This window comes from Crassostrea angulata, chromosome 5 (genome assembly GCF_025612915.1).
Source record: "Crassostrea angulata isolate pt1a10 chromosome 5, ASM2561291v2, whole genome shotgun sequence".
Lineage (NCBI taxonomy): Eukaryota > Metazoa > Mollusca > Bivalvia > Ostreida > Ostreidae > Magallana > Magallana angulata.
The window spans coordinates 15691172-15716066 of NC_069115.1; the positions used below are offsets into that span (position 1 = coordinate 15691172).

The following is a 24895-nucleotide window of genomic DNA, read 5'->3' on the forward strand; positions in this document are numbered from 1 at the left end:
TTATTAAAACATGAACGTTATACACCAAATTAGATCATATCTCTCTCTCTCTCTCTCTCAAAACTAATATAGGCGTCTGAAGCAAGAGAAGTAAATATTTGAAGAACTTTAAACATAGATTATTTTCATGTGTTCAGAATCTTGCGGGCCACGGCTGTGATACAGACCCAAAGGACAAAATTATCGATGGAAGTTTTTAATTACGCTTCTTTTGAAACCCTGATTTAAAGTTTTAATATGCATATAGCGAGCTCTCCCAGCGATGTTATTTTATCAATAACAGCTAGCCCAGTGTTTACTATTATATAATAAATTATTTTCAAATAAAAGCTCGATCAATAGGCAGACTTTGCCATTGAATGCTGACAAAGGAATCCGCTGATTATCACGTGCATGTAAACTGCAAAACTGTCGCGTGCATGAATGCAAAAAGCTAATCTAGAGCGATTTATAGTCAGCACGGTGCATGTAAATAGTACTTGTCAAAGGCTTGCTTCTGCATTGATTTCTTGTTTTTGGTAAAAATCAAACAGTACTTGCACTCCTACATGCATGACTTTTTTATAGACACGTGCGATAAGAACTACAGTTAATTGAAATAATGGTTTGTTCCCGTTTTGCACACATTTGAAAATTATGTATAGAAAAAATGTGTGCGTAACGGGAATTTGACCAGGTGAGATAATTGCTTAATTGCTATAGTCTATATCACAGTTCCTGTGAGGGCTATTAACAATAAAATAAATAAAACATATCTACTCCCAATTGATATTTACATTTATTTTATGGTATAATATAAATTGCATAAAAGCACATTTACTTGCATGTTCTTGAATTTAATTTCACACTTCAATCTGCAGGCATGTTCACGAAACTTTCCTAAGATATGACATAAGTGTGTTCCTAAGATATGACTTAGGAAAAAAGTTAGGAACATCCTAAGATCAACTTAGGACACGTCTTAGGATGTAGCTCGACGGTAACTTAGGAACATCTTAAGTTAGGATATCCTAACCTAACCTTCTACAACCATATATGTAATATACATAAACTCGCGATTTTCATAGAATTTGAAACGTTACATGAGGAAACACATGTACCCTTACAAACACAGCCAATTTCCCTTTAATCTGCAATATATAGAATACACGAACATGTTAAATAAAAAAATAAGTTGTAATATATTTCGAAAATATATAAATACAGTTCATTCAACATTACAATTTTTTTTAAAGATTTTTTTTCCAAATAAAGTGATAAAAATCAGGAATGATCACGCATGGCTTATATAACCCGATGTAAATTTACTTTTTAGCAAACGACATTTAAATAATTATTTTCAAAAATTATTAAAAGCAAAACAATGAATGTAACGCATTAAGTGTACAGTGTAGATTAAAAAAAACATAAGTGAATAATTTTCATTCGTCAAACAGAGATAGTATTTGCAAAAAAAAATCTTAAAAATTTGTCAGCTCCCAGGCAGGCATGTAGTAACGGGGAAGTGGTGAGACTTCGGGGCCCCCCTCCACGTCATTTTGTTAAAATGAACACACATGATAGAATAAATGACTATGTCCCCCCCCCCCATTCCCGGATTAGGAATTTGATGTTTGTCGAAAATGATGGAACTGTGGAAAATATTGTTTTATTATACCGGTCTTAAGAAAAGGCTTCACAACATCCCAATATCCCCAAAAATTTAGGATGGTCTTAGGACAAGGTAGGTGTTGTCCTTAAGTTAGGACAAAGTTACGGCGGTTCCTATATAAACTTAGGAGAGTTTCGAGAAACAGACTTAAGACTAAGACGTATCCTAAGATGTACTTAGGACACACCATAGTCCTAAGATACCTTCGTGAACATGCCTGCTGTTCATGAACAATTTTATTAATTTATTTAAACAATTAAACTTAAGTATACTTAAGGAAGTACATGTGCATGTTACAAGATTGAAGAGAAATTATATTTTAATATTCAATTATTGCTGACATAAATAGAGGAAATGTGTCTAGTGAAAACGCTGCTAAACATTTCTCATTTATGCTTTGGCTTGAATAATCGAAGAAAATAGACAAACTGTATGATGATCAGTCACGTAGCATCGGGGGGGGGGGGGGGGGGGGGTGCAGGGGGGATGCCTGCCCCCCCCCCCCCCACTTTTATGCGCAGCAAAGCTTTTTCTTAAATTTACATACAGTGTACGAAAAATTGAATTAACATGGAGTTGCCCCCCGCCCCCCCCCCCCCACTTTTGTGCGCAGCAAAGATTTTTCTTAAATTTACATACAGTGTACGAAAAATTGAATTAACATGTAGTTGCCCCCCCCCCCCAACCTACTTTTGTATGGGACCATGTAAAAAACAATGAATTGAAAATAAGGAAATAATCAGTGAAATTGAAGTAAAGGTATACTACTCCCCACGGATTAGGATTTTCAGAATTTTGGAAAGTAACCTTTTGCCATTTTATTTTTTTTTTTGCTTGTCAAGATGTTTTAGATGAGTCTGCCCCCCCCCCCCCCCCACTTTCAAAAACGATGCTACGTGCCTGATGATATGATGATAAGTCGTCAATTTTATGATGGATGCTTCAAAAACTGTAAATATATTTTCACAAAACCTAAAACAAATGTAGACCTAATTCATGCATGTTCAACCTTCTGCAGATTGAAGTATATCGAATCAATATTAAGATTATTTCTGTCGGAATTTTTGTGCTCCATGTTTTTAACGACCGATTTGAGAAAAGCCCCCAGAAAAGTGACCCGCAATATATACTAAAGCGGTGACGTCATAAGAACTTATCGAATCAGTATTAAAATTATTATTTTTGTCGGAAATTTTTGTGTTTCATGTATTTAGCTACTATTTTAAAAAATCAGAAAGTGACCCGCAATATATACTAAAGCCGTGATGTCATAAGATGTCAAAGCCTCTACTTCAAAGATTGAAATATTTTTTGATAAAGGTCTGTTTCCTTTCATAATATTCTTTATGTTGATACCAATCAACTAATTATAAACATGCGTTTTACATATTTTGAAACCAAGTTGAGACACGGAGTCCCCCATCATCTTCACAACATCTTGTGAAGATGATCAGTGAGTGGAAACATATCGTTATCTTTATTTTATGAAATGAAAAAAAAATGGTGATAGTTATTAGACCTAAAACACAACAAAATATCTATATTCTCGTAAAGGTGCTGATAAAACACAGGTAAAAATCCAGGTAAAATCTTTGACTGGAAGCAGACTATAATTGCTATCACAACATAATTCACACCTATTGTTCTATACCCAATTATCAAATGTATGCAAAACGGGAACACACCGAAATAATTACAGAGTAACTACATTTAATAAGTTAAATTGTATAAGGGAAGTTGATCTCTCTCTCTCTCTCTCTCTCTCTCTCTCTCTCTCTCTCTCTCTCTCTCTCTCTCGCCGTAGGGTTCAGACTCTACACCCCTCCAGATTTGCGCATGCAATACCCCAGTATGTATCGTCTTAATCATCTGCTCATCGTCTTCACATCGATATGATATTTTTTTTTTCTCTCTGAGGCTACTGGTATCTACACCAAAAAAAAAATCAGATTTTAAATTTATTTGAAAAGTGCAATTTAGTGATTTTTAAAATGTCCGACAACGTTTGCAAAAAGTAGAGAAATACATTCATTTTAGTAACACCCAGGTAAACAGTCTTGTCCCATGATCCCCTGCTCTTCGATCGGGGACAACAATCGAAGAGCAGGGGACCAGTGAGCAGGGGATCATGGGACAAGACTACCAGATAAAACGAACATCATTGGTTTGAAAAATGGTCAGTACATAATGAATGGTCCAGGTACCGAGTCCTCTCCTCTTTACAGACCGCTCATTGCATGATTAACTACGGGTCATCTCAGAAATAAACACCGAGCTTGGATACTGTCACGGATTATAAAAGGTGTCTTGTTTGAGCGAGGAAGAAATTTAGACGCATGGTCATAAAGACTTTACAACACAGGCACGTAGCATCGGGGGGGGGGGGGGACTTTTCTTGCAACAAAATCTTTCTTAAAATTTCATTATTATTATAGAAAATTGAATTTCCATCAAAGGGAGAGTCAACTACCCCGGACCCCGGGGACTAGAAACTGGGGGGGGGGGGGGGGGGGGGGTTAGAGGGGGTCTTGTCTCAAACACCTGTGGTGAGAATAGGAACCTAAATATTTGACTGACTTTGGATCCAGTGTTGTAAGAGTGGTGGCCAATCAGGCAGGGAATCTAGATCTATACATGGTCTGGATACACTGGTCCTCTTTACACAACCAAAAGATTGTTCGATCCGTTCGGCATCACAAAAGACAGAGTCAGATCCTGTCAGCAGACCTAGTACAACTGCATCGGTATCCTGGATCCTCCACTATATACAATGACAACTGTGATTAACATCTTCGTTGTTGTTTGGGCGCGGACACAAAATATTACCTCTTTTTGGCTATATAGTATATATACGGGTAAAGTGAAGAAAATCCAGTTTTAATCATGAAATTCCTAATCCGTGGGGGGGGGGGGGGGGGGGGGGGGGGCTAGTATGCTTCTGAATCCAACTTCTCAATCTTTCAAGGTATTTAGGAACAATAATCTTTCCTGCGAGAAAAAGTGGGGGGCTGAACCCTCTATCATGCTATGTTTCTATATAATGGTTAGGTATAACTTTGCCAAAAAAAGTAATTAAACGCTAATGAAAATTTATGTTGGTAGATATCAGTATATGCATTGAATATTCAGGCTTAAGAAAAGTTAACATGTTTATTAAAATTAATAGACATTAGGGAAACAGAGGCTACAAGTTCGACCTTACGGGTACTTTGCAATTTACACGTATGTTCATTCGGGTACATACGTGTAGAAATTCGTCATTACACAAACTGATGACGTAATGCACATATTTTCCGTTCTACACGTACACGTTCGCGTACACGTTGGGTTGCTAAACCTCTCTAATGTCTCGGAAATACCTTTTTTTATATAAAAATGCTTGACTTCTCTCCCCGTGTTTTATAAACCCTTAAAAAAGAAAAATCAACAAAAAAGAAAACAACTATTTATTATAAAACATTGTAAGTTAGAAAATATCACAACTGGTAAACATTTATGTACATGCAGGCACGTTCCTTCAATTGATACATACTGTCTATTCTCGTGTAACATTATCACAACTATACACTACTAAACCTGACTAGAAGTTTATGTATAAATTCTACAAAACAGAGACGAACTTGATTCAAAATACTTGGCGCATATACTACACTATTTAATTATATTATAAACTATTGTCTACTATCTACCTCAAAGAAACCTGTTATTTCGTAAGCGTTAAACAATTCTTATAATGCGTGCATGATAAATGTTGGAAGTATGAAAAATAAACTCATTTTAAATAATGATATATCATTTTGTTTTTGCATGAAAACATATTACCGTTATAGGACATGAATTAGCGAGTTGCACGCTCGTGTCTCAGTTTTCACGTGCAACACGTGCAATAATGTAATAAATTCAATGTTAACTGCAGTTTGATTGTCATATTACTCTTTTATCACAAAATAGATCTATAACGATACACATTCATATTGAAATAACATTGTACGAACAAACAAAAGAAGAAAAAAATACCCCTCCCCCCCAAAAAAAGATGTATGCTAATCTCAGAACTACTATACATGAGCTATCAAAAGACATTTTCAAAATGTGTAAGTATAATTAATTGATTATGTACTTTTTTATATTAAAAGTATTTTCTAATCGCCAAATTTCCAAAATACAAATGTATACCTAATTAAAACAGAAATAGACTGAATGAAAAGAAAGCCGTCTTAAAGTGGAATTTAGAGAGATCCTATCTATATTTTATGCACAACGATGAGCGTAAGCATGGCCATTTCAATATCATATAACCATTCTCAATGCCACCTACATTTGTATATACATGTAGGTCAATCTTCCAGGAAAGAGTATACAACAATGAAACAAAACAATTATTTAAATGCCACTTTCTTCCTACATTCCTACACAATCAACTACCATCCGTAAGGATCTTCATACATTATGCCGTTCTTTTTTTGCAATTTTCCCGAGGGCGGAGGTGGAGGCCAATCTTATCGATAATCCTCAGGATTCGTGAGCCACCCTGGATCTGTATTTAGCCCAGGCTACAGGCGTCTTCTTCTTGTCCTTAGTGTAGCGGTATTTGATGGACAGGAACTTGTTGTTGGCCGCCTCCCTCCGGTGTTCGTAGATCTTTAGGGGCACGTGATGGTTGCGGTAATGGTCGATCTTCATCCAGCCCCCTCCCACTCTAACGTACTGGTGCCGGGCCTTCCTCTGTAAATGACATACATATAGAGGTGTAATACAATACATAAGGGCACGTCTATAATTAGCTGCAAGTCTGTATATGTAGCTCGCGGTCTGAAAAAAAAAATGGAATGGACGTCCTAGATCGTCCATCCAAATTGTTCAGACCGGGAGCTACAGACCTGCAGCTAGTCTATAATGAAATGTAATTGTAAAGAAAAAATTCAAATACATAAACATGTACAATTTTTTAGGGTATACCTGGTAACTTTTTGTATTACATACAGTTACCAGGTAAACCCATAAATGTTTCAGCGAATCAATGAAAATCAATTTGTGTGTATACTTGTAAACAATTATTTCCACAAGCAACAAACACAACATAATCTTCATTTTATTATTTAAAACATGCAGGTATGCTATTAAATTCCGGTAAGAATTATCTTAAATCAGACTAATAATTCCTAATAATGAGGCATAATCCTTACTTAGCGTCAATTGTTCTTTAAGTCGTTTGTTTGTCTCGCTATTGAACTTAACATGAAACACCCCCGTCAATGAATTAAATACATAATAATAAACGCATATTAGACCCATATTTTGAAAAAAAAGTTTATATATCATGTTATTTATCTAAATGAGCAAACTTGCATTTAAAGCACATTTATTACATGTACATGCATATTCAAATAATATTAAGAACTGTTCGTGTCTATTATTAATCAACATACATCCCTCCGTGCCTCAATCTTAGCCTTCGACATCTGTCACTCTGACATAATTTAATTTTAACGACAAAAAATTGTTTTATGACTATAACGTTGTATATCGTTTTGCTAAAACTATAATATGCCATGCAGAAGCATACTTTGCATGCACGTGTAACTGTCTTACCCTGTATATAACAGGCAGTGGTGGCGGTAGCTTGGGTTTGACCTTGACTGGTTCAGGTTCGGGCTCGGGAGTCTTGATTCTCGGTGGCGGCGGTGGCGGGGGAGCTACCACTGTCTTCTTCTTTTTCTTCTTTGGTTTAGCGGGCGGTGGGGTCGGGACGCGGGGTGGTGGTGGCGTAGGTTCACGGGGTGGTGGGGGCGTAGGTTCACGAGGTGTTTTCTGTTTGGTCTGCGTCCCAATGGTGCGACTTTCCTTTTCCGGCGGCTTTGGAACCACGTAGTTTGTGGTCATCTGTACACCAACATTGCGGACCTCTTTGTCGGGAACATCGTACTCGTCCACCCAGCGGTCTCCCTCTAGCTGCTTGACAGCCCTCGTTTCGTTGTTTTGTAGACGATATTCGCGGACTACTCTCTCCGTCTCGTCTTCAGTGGCGGAAGTTTCATCTTGCTGAATCTGTTCATATTCTTTCGCCATACCGGCGTGGTACGAGCTGGGTCTCTCCCGCCTGATTATAATAGGCTCGCCACCATCTCTTCCATTATAGGAACTTGGGCGACTTCTGGTGATGATGCGGCGCACCACTCGACCCTCGCGCTCGGACACCACCGGACGACGCACCACCAATACCCTCTGTGGTTCCTCTCGCTCCACACGCCGTATAACTCGTCTCACAACCTGGCCTTCATCAAAATTCCTCTGAACAACATTCTCGTTGTTTTTCACAATGACTCGTCGTCGAACCGTTCCCTCGGGAGCACTCGTCACAGTTCGGATTGTTTTGACAGCACGCACGGAAGAAGCCGATCCCGGCCGACGTCCAGGCTTCCGGACAACATTAATATTTTCGTAGTTTGAGTACTGTGTTCCGTTATTCTGAAACTTTGCCGAATCAGTCAGGTGCTTTTTAATGAGATACTGTTTAGTTTCCATTGAGTTTTCTATAGGCTTCACATACTCTCTCTCACGTACTTTGTTTCTGGGAGGTTTCTCAATCACGGCATGTATAACCCGGGGGTTCTTCACCACCCTCCTGTGTATCATTCTATTCCGGTCATCAATGATGTTGGTACTCGCTGTCGTCTGCGTACACGTGCTGCAATATGACGTCACTGTCTCAGAATCCGTTTCTGTCTCCGTCTCGCTGGGTGTCGGGGGAAGAGCTCTTTTCGTGACGGGCCGACGTACGACCACTCGTTGTTCAGGCATTTTTGTATAATCAATCAAAAATATCCCTCTCTTTTTATCAAATATTGAAAATTATGTTAACACAAAATGACACACACGATCCAAGTAACGTACACATCGATTGGAATCCAGGATCTATTACCTACTCCATAAATCTACGACAAGTCACAGACTTCACTTTCGCCATTTTGATTGTGTGATTGCGAATCACCCATGACGATCGGCTAGCTTGTTTACCGGTCGGCTTTGTGTGGAGGAATAATTTTGTTTGCAGTTTAAAACTCCGTGAAATAAAACCTCCAATTCTTACCTATAGAGCACTAAAGCATAAGTAGACAAACACACCAGGACTTTAAATCCAAAAATAATAATTACTCCAAAACGAGTCGAACCAGTTTTTCCTAAGATTTACATTTCCAAGATGTCTGTGAATACACCTACATGTATATTTACCATATTTCAAAATCCACAAGCGAACGAGTGTGGGCAAATTAGCGAAGGTAAACAAGTATCATGTCGCCATATTTGATTACTAGTATATATTGATGTTTCCTTGGCTACGAGAAGAGACAGTTGACACGTGACACGCTGAGTTCGATGCTTGCGGTGAATGAAACTTACACCTGTAATTTTCACCTGAGTGACGCGAAGCATATTCAATAATTACTTCATTATTAACTTGCTTGGGGTCTTGCGGAAAAGTGATCTTACGTGTATTTACAAATTCTTAAAATGCGAAATTTCAATTAATTTTCATTTTCATCATTAATACTTATTCATGAACTATGATTAAATTGCATTGCCTAAATTAATGCATAACGACAATTGCCAGCCAAACGCATTGCGCGTTTTTATAGTTGTTACAAAGATTCATATAAATTTATCTTAAGCAGAATATAAACCGCATGCTGAAATGGTACATGTATGCAAGTACATGTAAATTGCATACGCGTACTGTCATACCTGCATAATATGCATTTACCGGATTAAACATTCAAATAAATATTCTATTTCCCTTGCGTTCAGTTGGTATTATAACTTTAAAGTAATTACCAAGATGTCTTCTTTGAGTCATGCATGTCATGCATTTCTCTATACAAATCTAATTCAATTTTCTTGAAAAAAAACTAACAATTGTTATTCGTTATAATTACACAATTATATTGATATTATAAACATATTGAAGTACAATTTGCTTTATTTTTTTTTTATTACTAATAATATATCTCTATGTAAATATTAACAAAGTACTTCATGCATTAGGCGTACATGCACCCCAGAAACTAATAAATAAGCAATATGATTATTTTATGATAATATTTAATATATATAATTTTGATTTTTTACCCTCGAAATCAAGTCAATATTCAATTAAATACGTCTTGGATATTTTTTAAAATCTTGAACAACTATCCCATACACTGTATGCACGCATTACACTAAACCAAAAAGCTTTAAATTATAAATATACAGTTATCACAAAATATAAATGAAAAGCAACTGAACTGAATAACGACAATTGTAACATATCACAGATTTTCAATAGGAATAGCATCACATTAAGCTTGTTCAATTATGGTATAAAAGATGCATATCGGATTTTATCCGTGTGTTTGCGCTCTCTGCTAACCACAGGGGTTTTGGACCGAGCATATCGGAACTGAGAACGGATAAATGGAATCCGATCGGACGTCGGCTGCAACTTTCGGTGTAAGGGACGGTGCTGTATTCTGTGATGCTCTTCCTTCATCCACCCTCCGCCCACGCGAATGGCAACGTCTGGAGGAGGCGGGGGCTGAAAGGAGAATATCTACTTTTAAAAATTACTAAAAAAAAGATTTATAGTTGATAAACAGATTGGTATGTTGATAAAAAATATAATATTATATCAGTGGTACATAAAAGAAATACTCTCTCTCCCTCTCTTCTTTCTTTCTCTTTTTTCTCTCTCCCTCTCTTCTTTCTCTTTTTCTTTCTTCTCTCTCTCTCACTCTCTCTCTCTCTCTGCCACTGACTGAACTTAATCTATATTATACATAAACTGTCCAATTATAGTTTGCCATTAAGAACGGACAATAAGGTTACATGCATGTGCTTCTATATATCTTCAACTGTATAAAGGCATCAAAAACCTTCTTCAAGGTGAGCGACACAATTATGTTTGTGGAGTTTAAATATTGGCGATATAAACCTGAATAAGACAGACAGGGTTGCGTCTCTTGAAGCAATTTAAAAGAGTTCAATATTTCGTAAAACATGCAGTACCTGTATGTATCCAAATTTATAAATTCATACAAGACGCGCATGTAAGGAATGTATCCCCTAAAGATGCAATGTAACATCAAATGTTTACTTAAAGGACTTGTTTGAGCATCATCTGATAAAAAAGGGTATCAATTATTTGTCATGCATGTTAATAAACCAATACAACTGTTATGTGAACAATAACAAGACTCGAGCTTTGTTAACAAAACACAGAATTCTATCCTCTAGCTGTAACCCGCATGTAACTCAATTTTTGACTTTCAAATATTGACAAAGCATTAATTCATCCATTTTGACGACTTAGTATTCCACACTTTAAAAATGAAAAAAAAAATAATAATAAAAAAAATTAAGCTCAAATTACATGCATGTGTACATGTACCTGTGTAACAACAAGTTAAAAAAAAATAAATTTACCTTGTTATTTTAAAATAAAAAAGTAATCAGGCAAACAAACTAAGGGCAACAATTTCAAAAGATGATTAAAATCAATGAATAAATATCCAAAAGATATATCTTTTTCGTTTTTTGACTTCAGCCTTTTGGCCTTTCGGGATGAGGGGGTAAATAGTCTTTGAACATGTCCTAGGTAAATAATAAAGCCTTAAAACAGAGATACGATGTCTTAGTTGATGAAATATTTAAGCAAATACTAAACCTGTTCCAAAAACATTATAATTAACAAGTCGGCATTTAGAAACATAATGGACGCAAAACCAATGGGTGACGAATATAGCAAGATTACCAACATGTGTATTTGTATTTTTTGTAACGTCAATGATATGAAAGAGAAATGAAATGAACGTTGGATAATAATTTCAATATTTGAACTTATATCACGGCAGGGACGTCGACTTTATGAATAATTAAACCTTCCGCATGCATTTAAATACCTTCTCTTTCCGAACACGTGGCTTTTTGACGGGCTTTTCTACGAACTCTGCCAGCATCACATCAGGCTCTGAACCTATCTCCACAGAATGAGACCGATCATCCTTTATATCAGCATCCGGTCTACTCGGGGACCGTTCATCGGTGCTGACTGTTGTTGCTGTTGTCGAAACAACTTCACGTCTGGGACTTTCTTTCGGTTGGTACGGATGATGACTGCTTTGAACCATTTCTACAGGGGTAGGTGTAAAGTCTCTAGTATACATATTATCTTTCTCTTGAGCAAGCATGGGCGGAGCACACAAAATCTCAATACCCGATTCACTGTCACTGACATGATGCATCACGCTAGTTCCCACTGTCAGCGACTGACAGTCAGTTGGCTGCTGTTCACTGTCAATACCCCTGACTGGATTTCGGAACACCTTTGGACCTCTGAGCTCTGTTAGTGTCTGTGTGCTCGTGGACGAAATTTCGCTCTTTAACCGAACCGATGAGTGCTCGCCCAAGTATTCGAAATTCGAAAGTTCGAAACTTTCCTCTCGATTCTTCGACTGTCTTTTTGATCTGCTTTTTTCAATTGATGTCGAGTATTGGGTGGAAACACTGCGTTCTGACACAGAACCTCTACGTCTTCTGTTGGAATCACTGTGTGAAATCAAAGCTTGCTCTTCAAGTTTTTCTTTTTCCATAGCAACATTTCTAAATAATTTTGACCCTTTGCTGTTGACTAAATAAGCATCACGTTTGTTACTCCCTCTAAACGACCCTTTATTCTTTCTGCCAAAGCCCCTATAAGAATCACTTCCATTATAATGTGCAGACCTACTTTGTTTGAGTGTCTCATAAAGTCTCTCTGAACGAGCGGGAGCAGACGAGACGTTGCACGCGCGATTGAAATCAGACATGTAACCCGTATCAGAGGCAGACATTTCCGAACCGTTCCGCCATGTTTTCGGAAGTGAGCATACAACATTTTTAGACAATGGCAGTCGACTACGCCTCATCTGGTCCATCTCATTTTGGCTTGGCGCGTATTTATTCGCCAGTTTGGTTTGTATTCCTACATCCCTTACTATAGCTTTTGGTCTAGATTCCTGAACTATGTACTTTGTGCTCATCTGCGTTCCAACGGTACGCGTGTATCCTGAATCATCGAATAATTCGTCAACACTATGAGAGAACTTCGAATCTTCTACAGAATCAGACGATCTCATAGAACAGGAGTCATATTCTCTACCGCCATCACGAGGTTTTAACCTTATCCTTACTCTATATAACTCCTCCTTATCGCGATCGTATACGAACGAGTATTCTTTATCCTGTTTCTTCAGCTGTTTGGCCTCGGAATATGAATTTGACAAAATCCTTGGGTTATAGATCACGTGGTTGGCATTTTCTCTCGTCTGTGTCCCAACATCCCGAACTCTCGCAAAATATTGTTGAGGGTCGAGAATATAGTGGGTCTTCATCTGAGTTCCGACGTCACGTGATCCTGGTCCAGCGGATCCATGATACATGTACCTTTCCCTGTCCGCCCGGCGTTGAATATGTTCACCCATGGAAAATCCCGAGGAATCATCGGAATAATAGTCGTCACTAGACATACTCACTGTACTATCTCATTTAGTTTCTACTAAAGTCCTTGATGGTGATATAAAATCCATTTGTACCATGGATCACTTTGGTTTATATATAACTCAGAGTCTACAGCATGTTTCTAACACATCAGGTTCACTAGATTCGTTCTTACAAATCATCCACATCATCACGTATGCCTGCCTCACGGTCATATGAATACAACAGGTTTCGATTTTATTACGCAGTTTCAATTCGCTGAATATTCCACAGAGAAATTATTGGAAACGGTATCCAATACACAAACATTTACGATTCAAATGCTTCACTTTAACCTTCCGTTTAGCACGGTCCTTGGATGTTGCCAAGGCAGACTCGCATAATAAGAGTTCACACTTCGTCAATGCGGCTTGGATTTTTAAGACCCATATAGTCACCAGACAAGAGAACGATTCAATCGTAGCTATCAGACGTTTAAAAAGGAAATATTGTGTCAATTTAACAGCTATTGAGTTCTACAAGGTGTGTACAACACCAGAGAACGGATACGATCTCAGATCGGAATTTGTTTTACATTGATATAAGTGTATTCTGTTGAAGACAGGTTTGTTTTAAGTGTCTTTACAACAACAGATCGATACTCAACCTGTCGTCAATGTTTCAGAGTTTTACACAGATACACAGGTGTCGCTGAGAGAGAGAGAGAGAGAGAGAGAGAGAGAGAGAGAGAGAGAGAGAGAGAGAGAGAGAGAGAGAGAGAGGTATAAAGAGTAATGGAATGGAAAGATGGGGATATACGTAATTTAAATAGTAGTTGGTCAACATGCACTGAGTATGTATTTCGTTACATATATAGTTCCATTGTAAACTATGATAGGATTTGAAAAAAAAATCTTTGTTGTTTCCAAGGTTATGTCTTGGGCAAGGGCATCTCTCATTCAAAGACAGATTCAATACATATATCAAAGCGTTTTACAAAAATATTTGAAAACTTTCAAGCATAAAAAAAGAAATAGTCCCACTTTAATTTTGCACTTGCAATGACAATGAAGATGTAAGGCACTCACATTTGCATATCAGATAGAATCTAAACCCACTCAGCGTTGACATAAATCAATATATTTTAAAGCAATCCCTAAATCAAAATAATTTTAAAAAATATTTGAGAAGATTGTAAACAAGATGTCTATATTACGTACAGCCTTGCGTGTAATTAAATGAAACCGAATACATACATTTAAGGATTAAATGTGTTAGAATTTGTATTGGCAATACCGTGCAAGAAAAGTATGTGATTTACGAAATGCGGCAACACACGGAAGTAAAATGCATGTACATGCATGCGTTATCTTTCTTGGTTATTAGCGATTTAACACATGTCTGTATCCAGGTATATTTGGTGCAAACAAATTCCTGTCCAGTTTAACTTTATGTGTGCCTCTGTTGCTTTTAATTAGTTTATTTAGGTAATTTAAAGGTTTTTTTTTAATAATAATTATGTAATTTTGAGTTTTGTTAATATTATACATGTACACGGGCAATAAAAACACAGGAAAAATAATGATTTGTTGTGTTCTATTAAACTGTGTACTCCAATTATGTCACCATGGTGGTTTTTAATTGACAAGTGTGTAGTGAATTGTTTGTTTGTGTGTATATATGTGTGCCTGGCCGTGTACAATTTTAAACTGCTATTGATCTCTTGAAGTAAATTCAACATATTAAGTATACCTTAGATCAACCATTGATTCAATTCATCCCTTTTATTGTCCGGGTTTAGGTGTTCATTTTTTATAAGGGATTTAAATCAACGAATAAACATTTTGAGATCGCAAACAGATACCATAAAGCATCCATTGTGTGGCAGGTCAGACAGGCGAATTAAAACTCAATTGTATGGATATAATCCTAGATTGGTAGGAAGATTGAACGCTTTCTTTGGAACAAGCTTTTCCTTTTCTAAAAGCAGGAGCAGTATTTTAAAGCAAACGTTCGTGGCATCTCTTTCTTTCTCTACAAATTTCCTGCTTCGTTCTCTCTATCTCTGTATTTTTGTCCCTCCCTCTCTTCCGCATGTCACTTTCCATATTTTTTCTCTCTCTCATTCTCTTTGTCTATCTTTCTCTCTTCTGTTTTTCTTTCCGTCAGATTTATCTCACCCCACAATTAAGACAAATAAATGTAACAGTTATCTAGAGAAGAATAAAACAAATGCAAACTTACCGGAGGCGGAGGGATATATTTCCTCTTTGGTCCGAATTTCTTGTCGGGGACGGGCTCCGGGGGAGGAGGCCGGAGATCGATCTCTTGAACCAGAATGGGGGGAGGTTCCGGTTTCCTCACTATCTCCTCTATTAGGCCCGGATCTTTCTTCACGACAACTTCAATCTCATCGTCCGTATGATATGCCTTCTGCGTGGTCTCTGGTATGATAATGGCCGTTTTGTATCTATCTTTCGGGAGTTTTGGTGGACGCTTTCTTTCCTGTTCCTCTGTTTGTGTATTTACATTGTGGGTGATGATCTCCTCCTTTGGTTCTTCTTCTTGTGGCACATAATGGGTGATCATTTGGGTCGCTACGTTGCGATACTTCTGCGACCTGTACTCATCCATACGGTCTTGAAATCCTTTTTCAATGACACTTTTCTGAGATGTTGTTTCATCTGTGTATGTGTCCTCAGTTTCTGATTCAGTTGCCGACCCGTCATCTTCCTTGTTGCTGGCCTGTGGGTTTGGTGCTCTACGTACAGTCTCTGTTACTCTCCGCACTTCTGTATAGACAGGTTCTTCACGCCTCTCTCTTTCGACAATCGATCCAGGCTCTCTCTGTTGAATAATCCTCCAGGATCCGGGTTTTTGAGACCGGAACTGTCTTGCTGCATACCCTTCTATCTCATTCGACGGAAATCGCCGCTGCACTGTGCGGCGACGAATCGACACGGGCCTGCTGTCATAGGACGTTGTACTATCAGTAACCGAACACGTGCTACAAGTCTCAGAAGTGTCTGTGTAGCTGCCGGATGATCCTGTGCTTGTCAGCGTAGTACTTCCGGTTCCGGTTCTGGATGAATATGAACTTTTTGACGACTTGGTTGCTCGACGAACAACGTACCCTGTCGGACCAGACACGTATGTGGGATTTGATACGGATCTCACAACCCGACGTTCTCTTATTATTTCCGGTTCCGGTAAATTCCTGTACACTGATCGTCCATTTTGACGCAAGATGATTACTCTCTCCTTCTTCTCTCTTGGTTGATCATGACGTCTCCGGCGATTTGAATCGCCCTCCATGTCCCGAGATCTGATGAGTGTTCCCTGGGAATACGAATACACAATCTCTCCCGGGCTTCTAGAACTTCGTCGATCGGACATGTTTAATTAAAAATTGAGAAGTTCACAATTTTTCCTAAATGGATATCAAATATAAAACTCCATTCAATTTAACTTCACAATACATATAAACATGAGCAGATGCCAACCATTTCATTCATTCTCTGTCGGCTTGAGTAGAGCCATCTACTGCACATTAACCACTGCCAAAAGTGTGTTTCGGCGGTCTTTGTGCGGGCTTCAATTCGGGTCGACCGATCGAATACAAACTTCTTGTGTTCTGGTAACTTAGCGAAATAAGCGGCTTATTGAACTAATGATTCCTTCACGTTAGAGAAAAAACAGTAACTTTAATTTAACTTAAGTTTAAATTCCATTGTTTAAATGTCTCGTTGATCAAAGCTTCCAACACAGTCTGGGACTGCATGGAACTATACCCTGCATACCGTCCCATATTGACCCAATACTGCAGGTATTAGAAACAGGGTATTGTGTTTCTCGGCGGGGAACCAATTCTAAGTGCGGTTTCGCAAACACGGCGAAAAAATTCTAGTAACGATCTTTCTGTTTTCTATTAAAAGGCTATGTTTAAAAAGAGAACGTGAAAATTAGATCGTTAAAATATCTTTCAGAAAAGTTTGGTATCGCGGATTTTGTTCTGTCTCTGAAGTCTGTATGGGAACCATTTAGATCGATTCGTTCGGTTTTTAAAAAAAAAAAAACATGCATTAATATCATTGGTGACATAATTATACTGATATAGTTCAGAGAGTTGAAAACGAAAGTACAATACACGTGCAGTTATATAATTATGTTGTTTTTTTATACGATTTTAAAATATACATAGATAAGACAAAATCATATTTGTTATTCACACCATTTTCAATTCCGTGCAACGATTTTAAAATTTTAAAAAAAAAAAGTTTTTTTTTTACATGAATACATTTAAAAAAAAAAGGAATACGGGTATTCTACAGATGCATGCCTATTTTTGTATATGTTACAAACGATGCTTATACTTTATAAAATATCATTTAAAGGGTCATTATTCTTTATATAATACCTTTAAAAAAACCGATAATATGACGTGATTGATAAAGTAAAAAACAAAAGAAAAGAAATCGTTTATTTTGAATGTGTTGTATCCATACCGACTGACTCTAAAAAAAAAAGGCTACGCTAAACACATTCTTGCAGAGATTGCAATCTATCTGGAATGGTTCGATCTGTCTATCTAAACAGAGACCTAAAAGATTAAGTTAAATGATAGGGGATAAAACTATGCAGTCGATCGATTCTTCTTGCTTGCCACTGACAGATCTGATAAGACAGTGTTATATTCAGCTATGGTGATATGACAGTGAGATATCTAGCTGTGGTGATAAGAAAGTGAGATATCTAGTTATGGTGATAAGACAGAGAGATATTTAGCTATGATGATAAGACATTGATATAATTAGCTAAGGTGATTAGACAATGAGATATTTAGTTATGGTGATAAGACAGTGAGATATCTAGGTATGGTGATAAGACATTGATATATCTAGCTAGAGTGACAAAACAGTAAGATATTCAGCTATGGTGATAAGACATTAAGATATCTAGGTATGGTGATAAGACAGTGAGATATTTAGCTATGGTGATAAGACAGTGAGATATTTAGCTTTATGTTTAAAAGACATTGACATATCTAGCTACGGTGATAAAGCATTGAGATATCTAGCTAGAGTGATAAAACAGTTAAATATTCAGCTATGGTGATAAGACAGAGAGATATTCAGCTATGGTGATAAGACAGTGAAATATTTAGCTACAGTGATAAGACAGTGAGATATTTAGCTACAGTGATAAGACAGTGAGATATTTAGCTATGGTGATAAGACAGTGAGATATTCAACTATGGTGATAAGACGGAGAGATATTCAGCTATGGTGATAAGACAGAGAGATATTTAGCTATGGTGATAAGACAGTGAGATATTTAGCTACAGTGATAAGACAGTGAGATATTTAGCTATGGTGATAAGACAGAGAGATATTTAGCTATGGTGATAAGACAGTGAGATATTTAGCTACAGTGATAAGACAGTGAGATATTTAGCTATGGTGATAAGACAGTGAGATATTTAGCTACAGTGATAAGACAGTGAGATATTTAGCTACAGTGATAAGACATTGAGATATTCAGCTACAGTGATAAGACAGTGAGCTATGGTGATAAGACAGAGAGATATTTAGCTACAGTGATAAGACAGTGAGATATTTAGCTATGATGATAAGACAGTGAGATATTTAGCTACAGTGATAAGACAGTGAGATATTTAGCTATGGTGATAAGACAGTGAGATATTTAGCTATGGTGATAAGACAGAGAGATATTTAGCTATGGTGATAAGACTGTGAGATATTTAACTACAGTGATAAGACAGTGAGATATTTAGCTATGGTGATAAGACAGTGAGATATTTAGCTATGGTGATAAGACAGAGAGATATTCAGCTATGGTGATAAGACTGTGAGATATTTAGCTACAGTGATAAGACAGTGAGATATTTAGCTATGGTGATAAGACAGTGAGATATTTAGCTATGGTGATAAGACAGAGAGATATTCAGCTATGGTGATAAGACAGTGAGATATTTAGCTATGGTGATAAGACTGTAAGATATTTAGCTACAGTGATAAGACAGTGAAATATTTAGCTATGGTGATAAGACTGTGCGATATTTAGCTACAGTGATAAGACAGTGAGATATTTAGCTACAGTGATAAGACAGTGAGATATTTAGCTATGGTGATAAGACAGTGAGATATTTAGCTATGGTGAAGAGACAGAGAGATATTCAGCTATGGTGATAAGCCAGTGAGAAATTTAGCTATGGTGATTAGACAGAGAGATATCTAGCTTTGGTGATACATGCTAGCCATTGAGATATTTAGCTTAATTTTGTTTTCACGTGAGAGTACGTGACACTTGCAGGTGGTAAATGTATCCTATATATCCAGCTCGAACCGTGAACTGTGATTTGAAAGCGAAAGAATCTAAAATATCCATGACCAACTTCTACTTTTTTAAAAAGACAACACTTTAAACGCTAGCTGTACTGAAGGATGCTAGGAACGTGGCGAAGGTCGCAACAAATACTGTATCATATATCTAGTAGGAGAGACGGGCTTGGGCCGATGCCAACCGCTCGGGTTGATACCAGGGCCGAGATCAAAACAACAGTGCGATATTCTATATGTATCATATGAATGTTATAGTACTTGTATCTCCTAGATGTTTAGAAAAATTAAACTTAATGATTACGAAACGAAAGTATTACTAGGGCGTCACTGCATCATATTGAGTACATACAGCTGAAAATTTTCCCAAGAAATTTAAGATGCAGAAGCATGTAGAAAGGTCGCGTCGTGTCCTATTACAAATATTTTATTTTTGTGTCCTGTACTTATCAACTGTAAAAATGAGATATATTTCTCTCTCTCTCTCTCTCTCTCTCTCTCTCTCTCTCTATTGATGTCTCTCTTTCTCTTCATTCATTTGTATATATCTATATATCTTCATCAATGCATCTCTCTCTCCATGCATCTCTCTTTCCATCCATCTATCTCTCTCTCCCTCCATCCATTTTTCTCTCTCTCTCTCTCTCTCTCTCTCTCTCTCTTCATTTGTAAGTCTTTCCATTAGTTCCATGTATCAGACTAAAGCCATATCATACGAATACTTCCATAGATTTCAAGTAATTATTGTTTTACTTTTACAACGATCAAACGTAAATAACGAAAAATGGAAGATAACTCTTGAGACTTAAATACATGTATGTGTTTGCTAGAAAAATTTCATTTTATTATGCGTATTTAATCAAATAATTTTTTTTTTAAAAATTCCCTCTGCAGAAATAGATTAGATAATGTTTAATTTAGATAAAATGAAACGTGAAATTAATCGCAATACATTTGATTTAGTACGTAATATATACATGTATATATAAATAACCATACCATAGTTTTGAAATGCAGAGGTAAAATTTATGTTTCCAATATAGTCAACGAAAAATTCATATAGAATAAAAGAAAATCTATGTGTTCAAACCGAATTTCTGTTTGCACATAACTTAAAAGCGAAAATGGTATTAGAACCACGGTATTGAAGAACAACGGTAATTTTAAAAATTCATCTTAATCTTTACAGATTATGCCAAATTAAAAAAAAAAAAACATACTCACACAGACACACACAAACACGCAAAGCACCTTCACCCTCCACGCCAAATAAAACCCAAGCAACCCCCCCCCCCCAGAAAAAAAACCCGCAAAAAACAACAACAACGAAAACCAACAAAACAACAACAACAACAAAACAGCGGTAACAAACACACAATTACACTTCCAGGGAGTAACATTTTTGTTTGTGATATCATGTAACACTGTTTATTCAAATACAAATTCAGACACAGAGATACCCCCTCATTGCACACCTTTGTCACATTGTGATTAACCTGATGTGCAACATAGTCAGTGCATCATAAAATAGGGGATTTTTCTTTATATTTCGTAAAAAAAAATCCAGGGAATATCTGCTATTTTGAGGAATTTATTTTATGCTTTTATGCTTTAAAGTACAGAATTACGCAGCATATATTTTTTAACGTTATTACTTGTTGCGAAAAATCCTGATAGCAAATTCGATAGTTTTAATGAGCAAACGTCAAATTATCACCACTTAAAAATGTAAACGATAACAATTAAAACAATAACTATTTGTTATCATCGGGGTATACATGGATATGTTTATAATCAAATATTTTAAAATTCACCAAAACTGACTTATACGAACACCTATGGACGGTGTGCTAAACTGCATTCCTTATGTGCTTGATAACAGATCAATGAGGTACCGCTCTACATGTACTGTAGTGCCTCAGAAATCGACGCCAAAACATTGTCTTATTTTTTCATGCACGTGTAAACAGAGGAATGAAAAAAAATGCACCCAAGCAGCGCCACGATTATTATTTGTTGGTACAAGCTAACCTATATTACCAGAGAATTAAAATCGCTCTTTTACAATCGTTATCTAAACTCTAGTGTATGATTCATCTGCTTATATTCAAAATATAAAACATAACACACGGAAAAAGGAAATACCCTTAAAAAACCCATAACGTAATGAAAGTTTTAAAGACCAAGGGTATCTATGTTAATATCCGGATCAAATATTCCAGTACCTCAGACAAGCACACATATCAGACAGAGCTTCATAGTGTTGACTAGAAGCACCAGGCGGCCATCCGCATTTGGCATAGAGCTCAAAACATCATGCGAAACTCATGAACTCTTGATTTTCTTTGTGAACCTTGGTGCGTGCAGGACTACGAACTCTATTTTTGAAAAAAGACTTTTTTATATGGTGACATGTTGAGTTTTAATATTCTCACAATTTCCGCGCTTTTATTATATGTAAGTTGTGGACTGGCTTCGAAGAAAGAGGTAACTATTTTTTTTATCTCATAGATTAGCTGTAAAAAGCATTTTTCTAACAGAGTAACTTTTCTGACTGAACTGGTATATATCGAGAAGTTAATATCTGAATTGAATCACTTAATAGGCAAATTGTCCCTTGGCCAGAGAAACTGCAGAGATTGTTTCATCATGTCCACGAACAAACGAAGAGTGGGAAAAAGCGGCCGCAAGGAAAAATTGCGAAAACATCACTCACCCCTGTCCTAACTACATTTATCACTGTGTTATAAATGCCTGGATGAATGCAACAGTTGAAGTATGCGCGCCAATCAGACTTATAGTTGGTAAATAAATACATAATTTTAAAAGATTGAAACGGACGTTTTTGAACTTTGAATTCTTAAAATATCTTCCAATCACTGTTTATATTCAACTTTACAAATTTGTGATATATAAATATAAAAAAGAATACATGTATACAAATTACTTTTGAGGTAAAGTTTGTTTAAGTGAGATACTTCTTAAAAACGTAAAGAAAATTTCTCGTAACCAATATATTATGCAGGTTGAGTTGATTTGATACATTTATGACAAAAATTCTTATCTCAGGAAATGTTTGCGCAGAATTCAATCTTGGAGGTGATACAATACAGCGGAATTCTAAAGCTTCTTGTAAAAAATGTCCAGCGATGTATTCGTCCAGTAATGCTTTTAGATGTTAGTACCTGGATTTTTACTTCAATATGATTGATAACCTACGTAGGATGCTATGCATTGATTAAAAAAATGGTTAAGATACGAAACTGTTAAATTAAATCTATTAAGATTATTTTTGAAATGTATTTTTTGGATATAATGTTTCGAGTCTGATTTAAAATTCAAGATCAAGTAAAGATTGCTTTTATATCAATGATAGATCCTGAATGTTATGAATACGTCAACAGATCAAAAGAAATAAGTCAATCGCCAAAAACAACAGACGCACCTATTTCATCATCATCATCATCATCATCATCATCATCATCATTATCATCATCATCATCATCAAACACAACGTCAAGCAGTAGGGATGTTCAAGAGAAAAATGGGTCTTCACAAACTGAATCTAAGATAAGGTAAGATTCCATGCGGTCGTAAAGTAACCACTTATCTAAATTAAAGTACTTTATATACTTAGCATTCCGATCGTATTTTAAACACGAGTAGTTTTTGTTCTGTAACAGCATAGTGATTGGCGTGAGTGTCCCAATGACAATTGTATTTGTCCTGCTAATCTTCCTTGTTTTTCGACGCATTGGTCGAGGGCCAACTTCCCATGGTCGTTCAGCACTTGATGTATGCACTTCAGTAACACGTAAGTACCATTGAACGTCTTCTTAGATACGCCGTGAATCATAATGATTACAACACTTGTTTAAAGCATGAGCACACTAAAAAAAATCGTCTTTAAAGTCGTAGAGTAGAGCTCTATGCATGTTTCTTTGCGTTTTGTGTATATTATATTTTGTTATAGGTAAGCTTTTAACATACTGCATTCCTACAGAACAGACGACGACTGAAGGTACAAAAATTCATTATTCAATATCATGAGACAAATTGCCATGTAAACTAACAACTATATTTGATATTTTCACTCTCATTTATCTAATCGCTTCTTATAAAGATTGATATACTTGTCTTTCGTATGGATTTAAACATTTGTAATACAATTTTAGTGTATGAATTGTAATAATTTTTCAGCTGATTCCTTAGCCGACCAAAATGGCAGTGTTGATACTCATAGAAATACACTTACGGAGGAAACGAGATTACAACCGCTGATTGACCATGCAAATGTCTAATGAATTACATTGAAATAATTATTTTGCTCAAACAAAAACATATATTATAACCAAATGTTAGGTTTTCAGGATTGATGTTTGAATACCATGTACATAGATATTCTGTGTATTTAAGTTGCATTTGTTTTAAGATGTTTCCAAAGACATTCATCTAATAATATAGTTTTGATAAAGCTTCAAGAAACTGTTGACGCATTGTTTAAATTATAAACTTAAGCTTATTTATCACTCAATTAATCACTGACTCACTTACTCACTCACTGACTGACTGACTGACTGACTGTCAGTCGACTGACTGACTGACTGACTGTCAGTCGACTGACTGACTGACTCACTCATTCACCCACCCACCCACTCATTAACTCTAATTAGACGTTAGTATACAGTGTTATTTCTGCCCAGTGTAAATTTCGCCATTTTTTACTTGCTAACGGTTTTGCCCCGGCTTAAATGAATTCGCTCAGACAAAGTTGTTTTATAAGAGAAAAAAAAATAAGCTGTTGCATTTCGCTCTGTCTTTAACTATCCCGTTGACAACAAGGGAAAAAGGGGCGAAAATAAAGCAAAGGAAATATTTCCATGTATACTGTTTATTGTAAAAATGGAGATGTTTTGCCACCCCCTGCATTTATTTATTCTTAACGTTTATATATGATGATCTTAACTTTTATGCGTTGTCATCTTATGAGTGTCATAGAGTACTTTCTTCGAAAAATTAATATGTTCTTCTTATCGTAATTGTTTAATGAGGATCGGTAAATCCAAATAGTGTGCATGTACCTGTTTGATGAAAAGAGTTTAGCAGCATATAGAACATAACTTAAAAACTGTATTTTTATTTAGAATGTGTATGCTGCGTGTTAAAAGATATGATTGTTTTTTTTGTTATTTGTTTTATTTGTTTTCGCAGTTATTTATTTGAATGTGTAAGTCATGTATTGTACAAATGCGAAAACAAGTCTGTTTCCTTTTATTATAATTTTGTTTGTGATAACGAGAATACCACGAGAATTGCGTTTTCTATCACTAACATCTTTGGAATTTCGCCAATTAAAATATGTATTTTATACTTTCTGTCCATTGCTATTATC

General features: G+C 36.3%; 1 protein-coding gene and 2 pseudogenes across 1 annotated transcript; 1 reads left to right on the forward strand and 2 right to left on the reverse strand.

The window, feature by feature from the left end:
• Window positions 1-5080: 5080 nt before the first annotated feature.
• LOC128183372 (caskin-1-like) lies at window positions 5081-8999 on the reverse strand (annotated as a pseudogene).
• A 623-nt stretch (window positions 9000-9622) lies between these two features.
• On the reverse strand, window positions 9623-17059 carry LOC128183373 (protein enabled homolog; annotated as a pseudogene).
• A 4664-nt stretch (window positions 17060-21723) lies between these two features.
• On the forward strand, window positions 21724-23848 carry LOC128183375 (uncharacterized). The gene is made up of 7 exons (XM_052852364.1): window positions 21724-21990; window positions 22109-22307; window positions 22573-22680; window positions 22880-23078; window positions 23187-23317; window positions 23477-23524; window positions 23704-23848. The coding sequence occupies exons 1-7, from the start codon at window positions 21916-21918 to the stop codon at window positions 23802-23804; spliced, it is 861 nt and encodes a 286-aa protein (XP_052708324.1). The 5' UTR covers window positions 21724-21915; the 3' UTR covers window positions 23805-23848.
• The last annotated feature ends 1047 nt before the right edge of the window (window positions 23849-24895 follow it).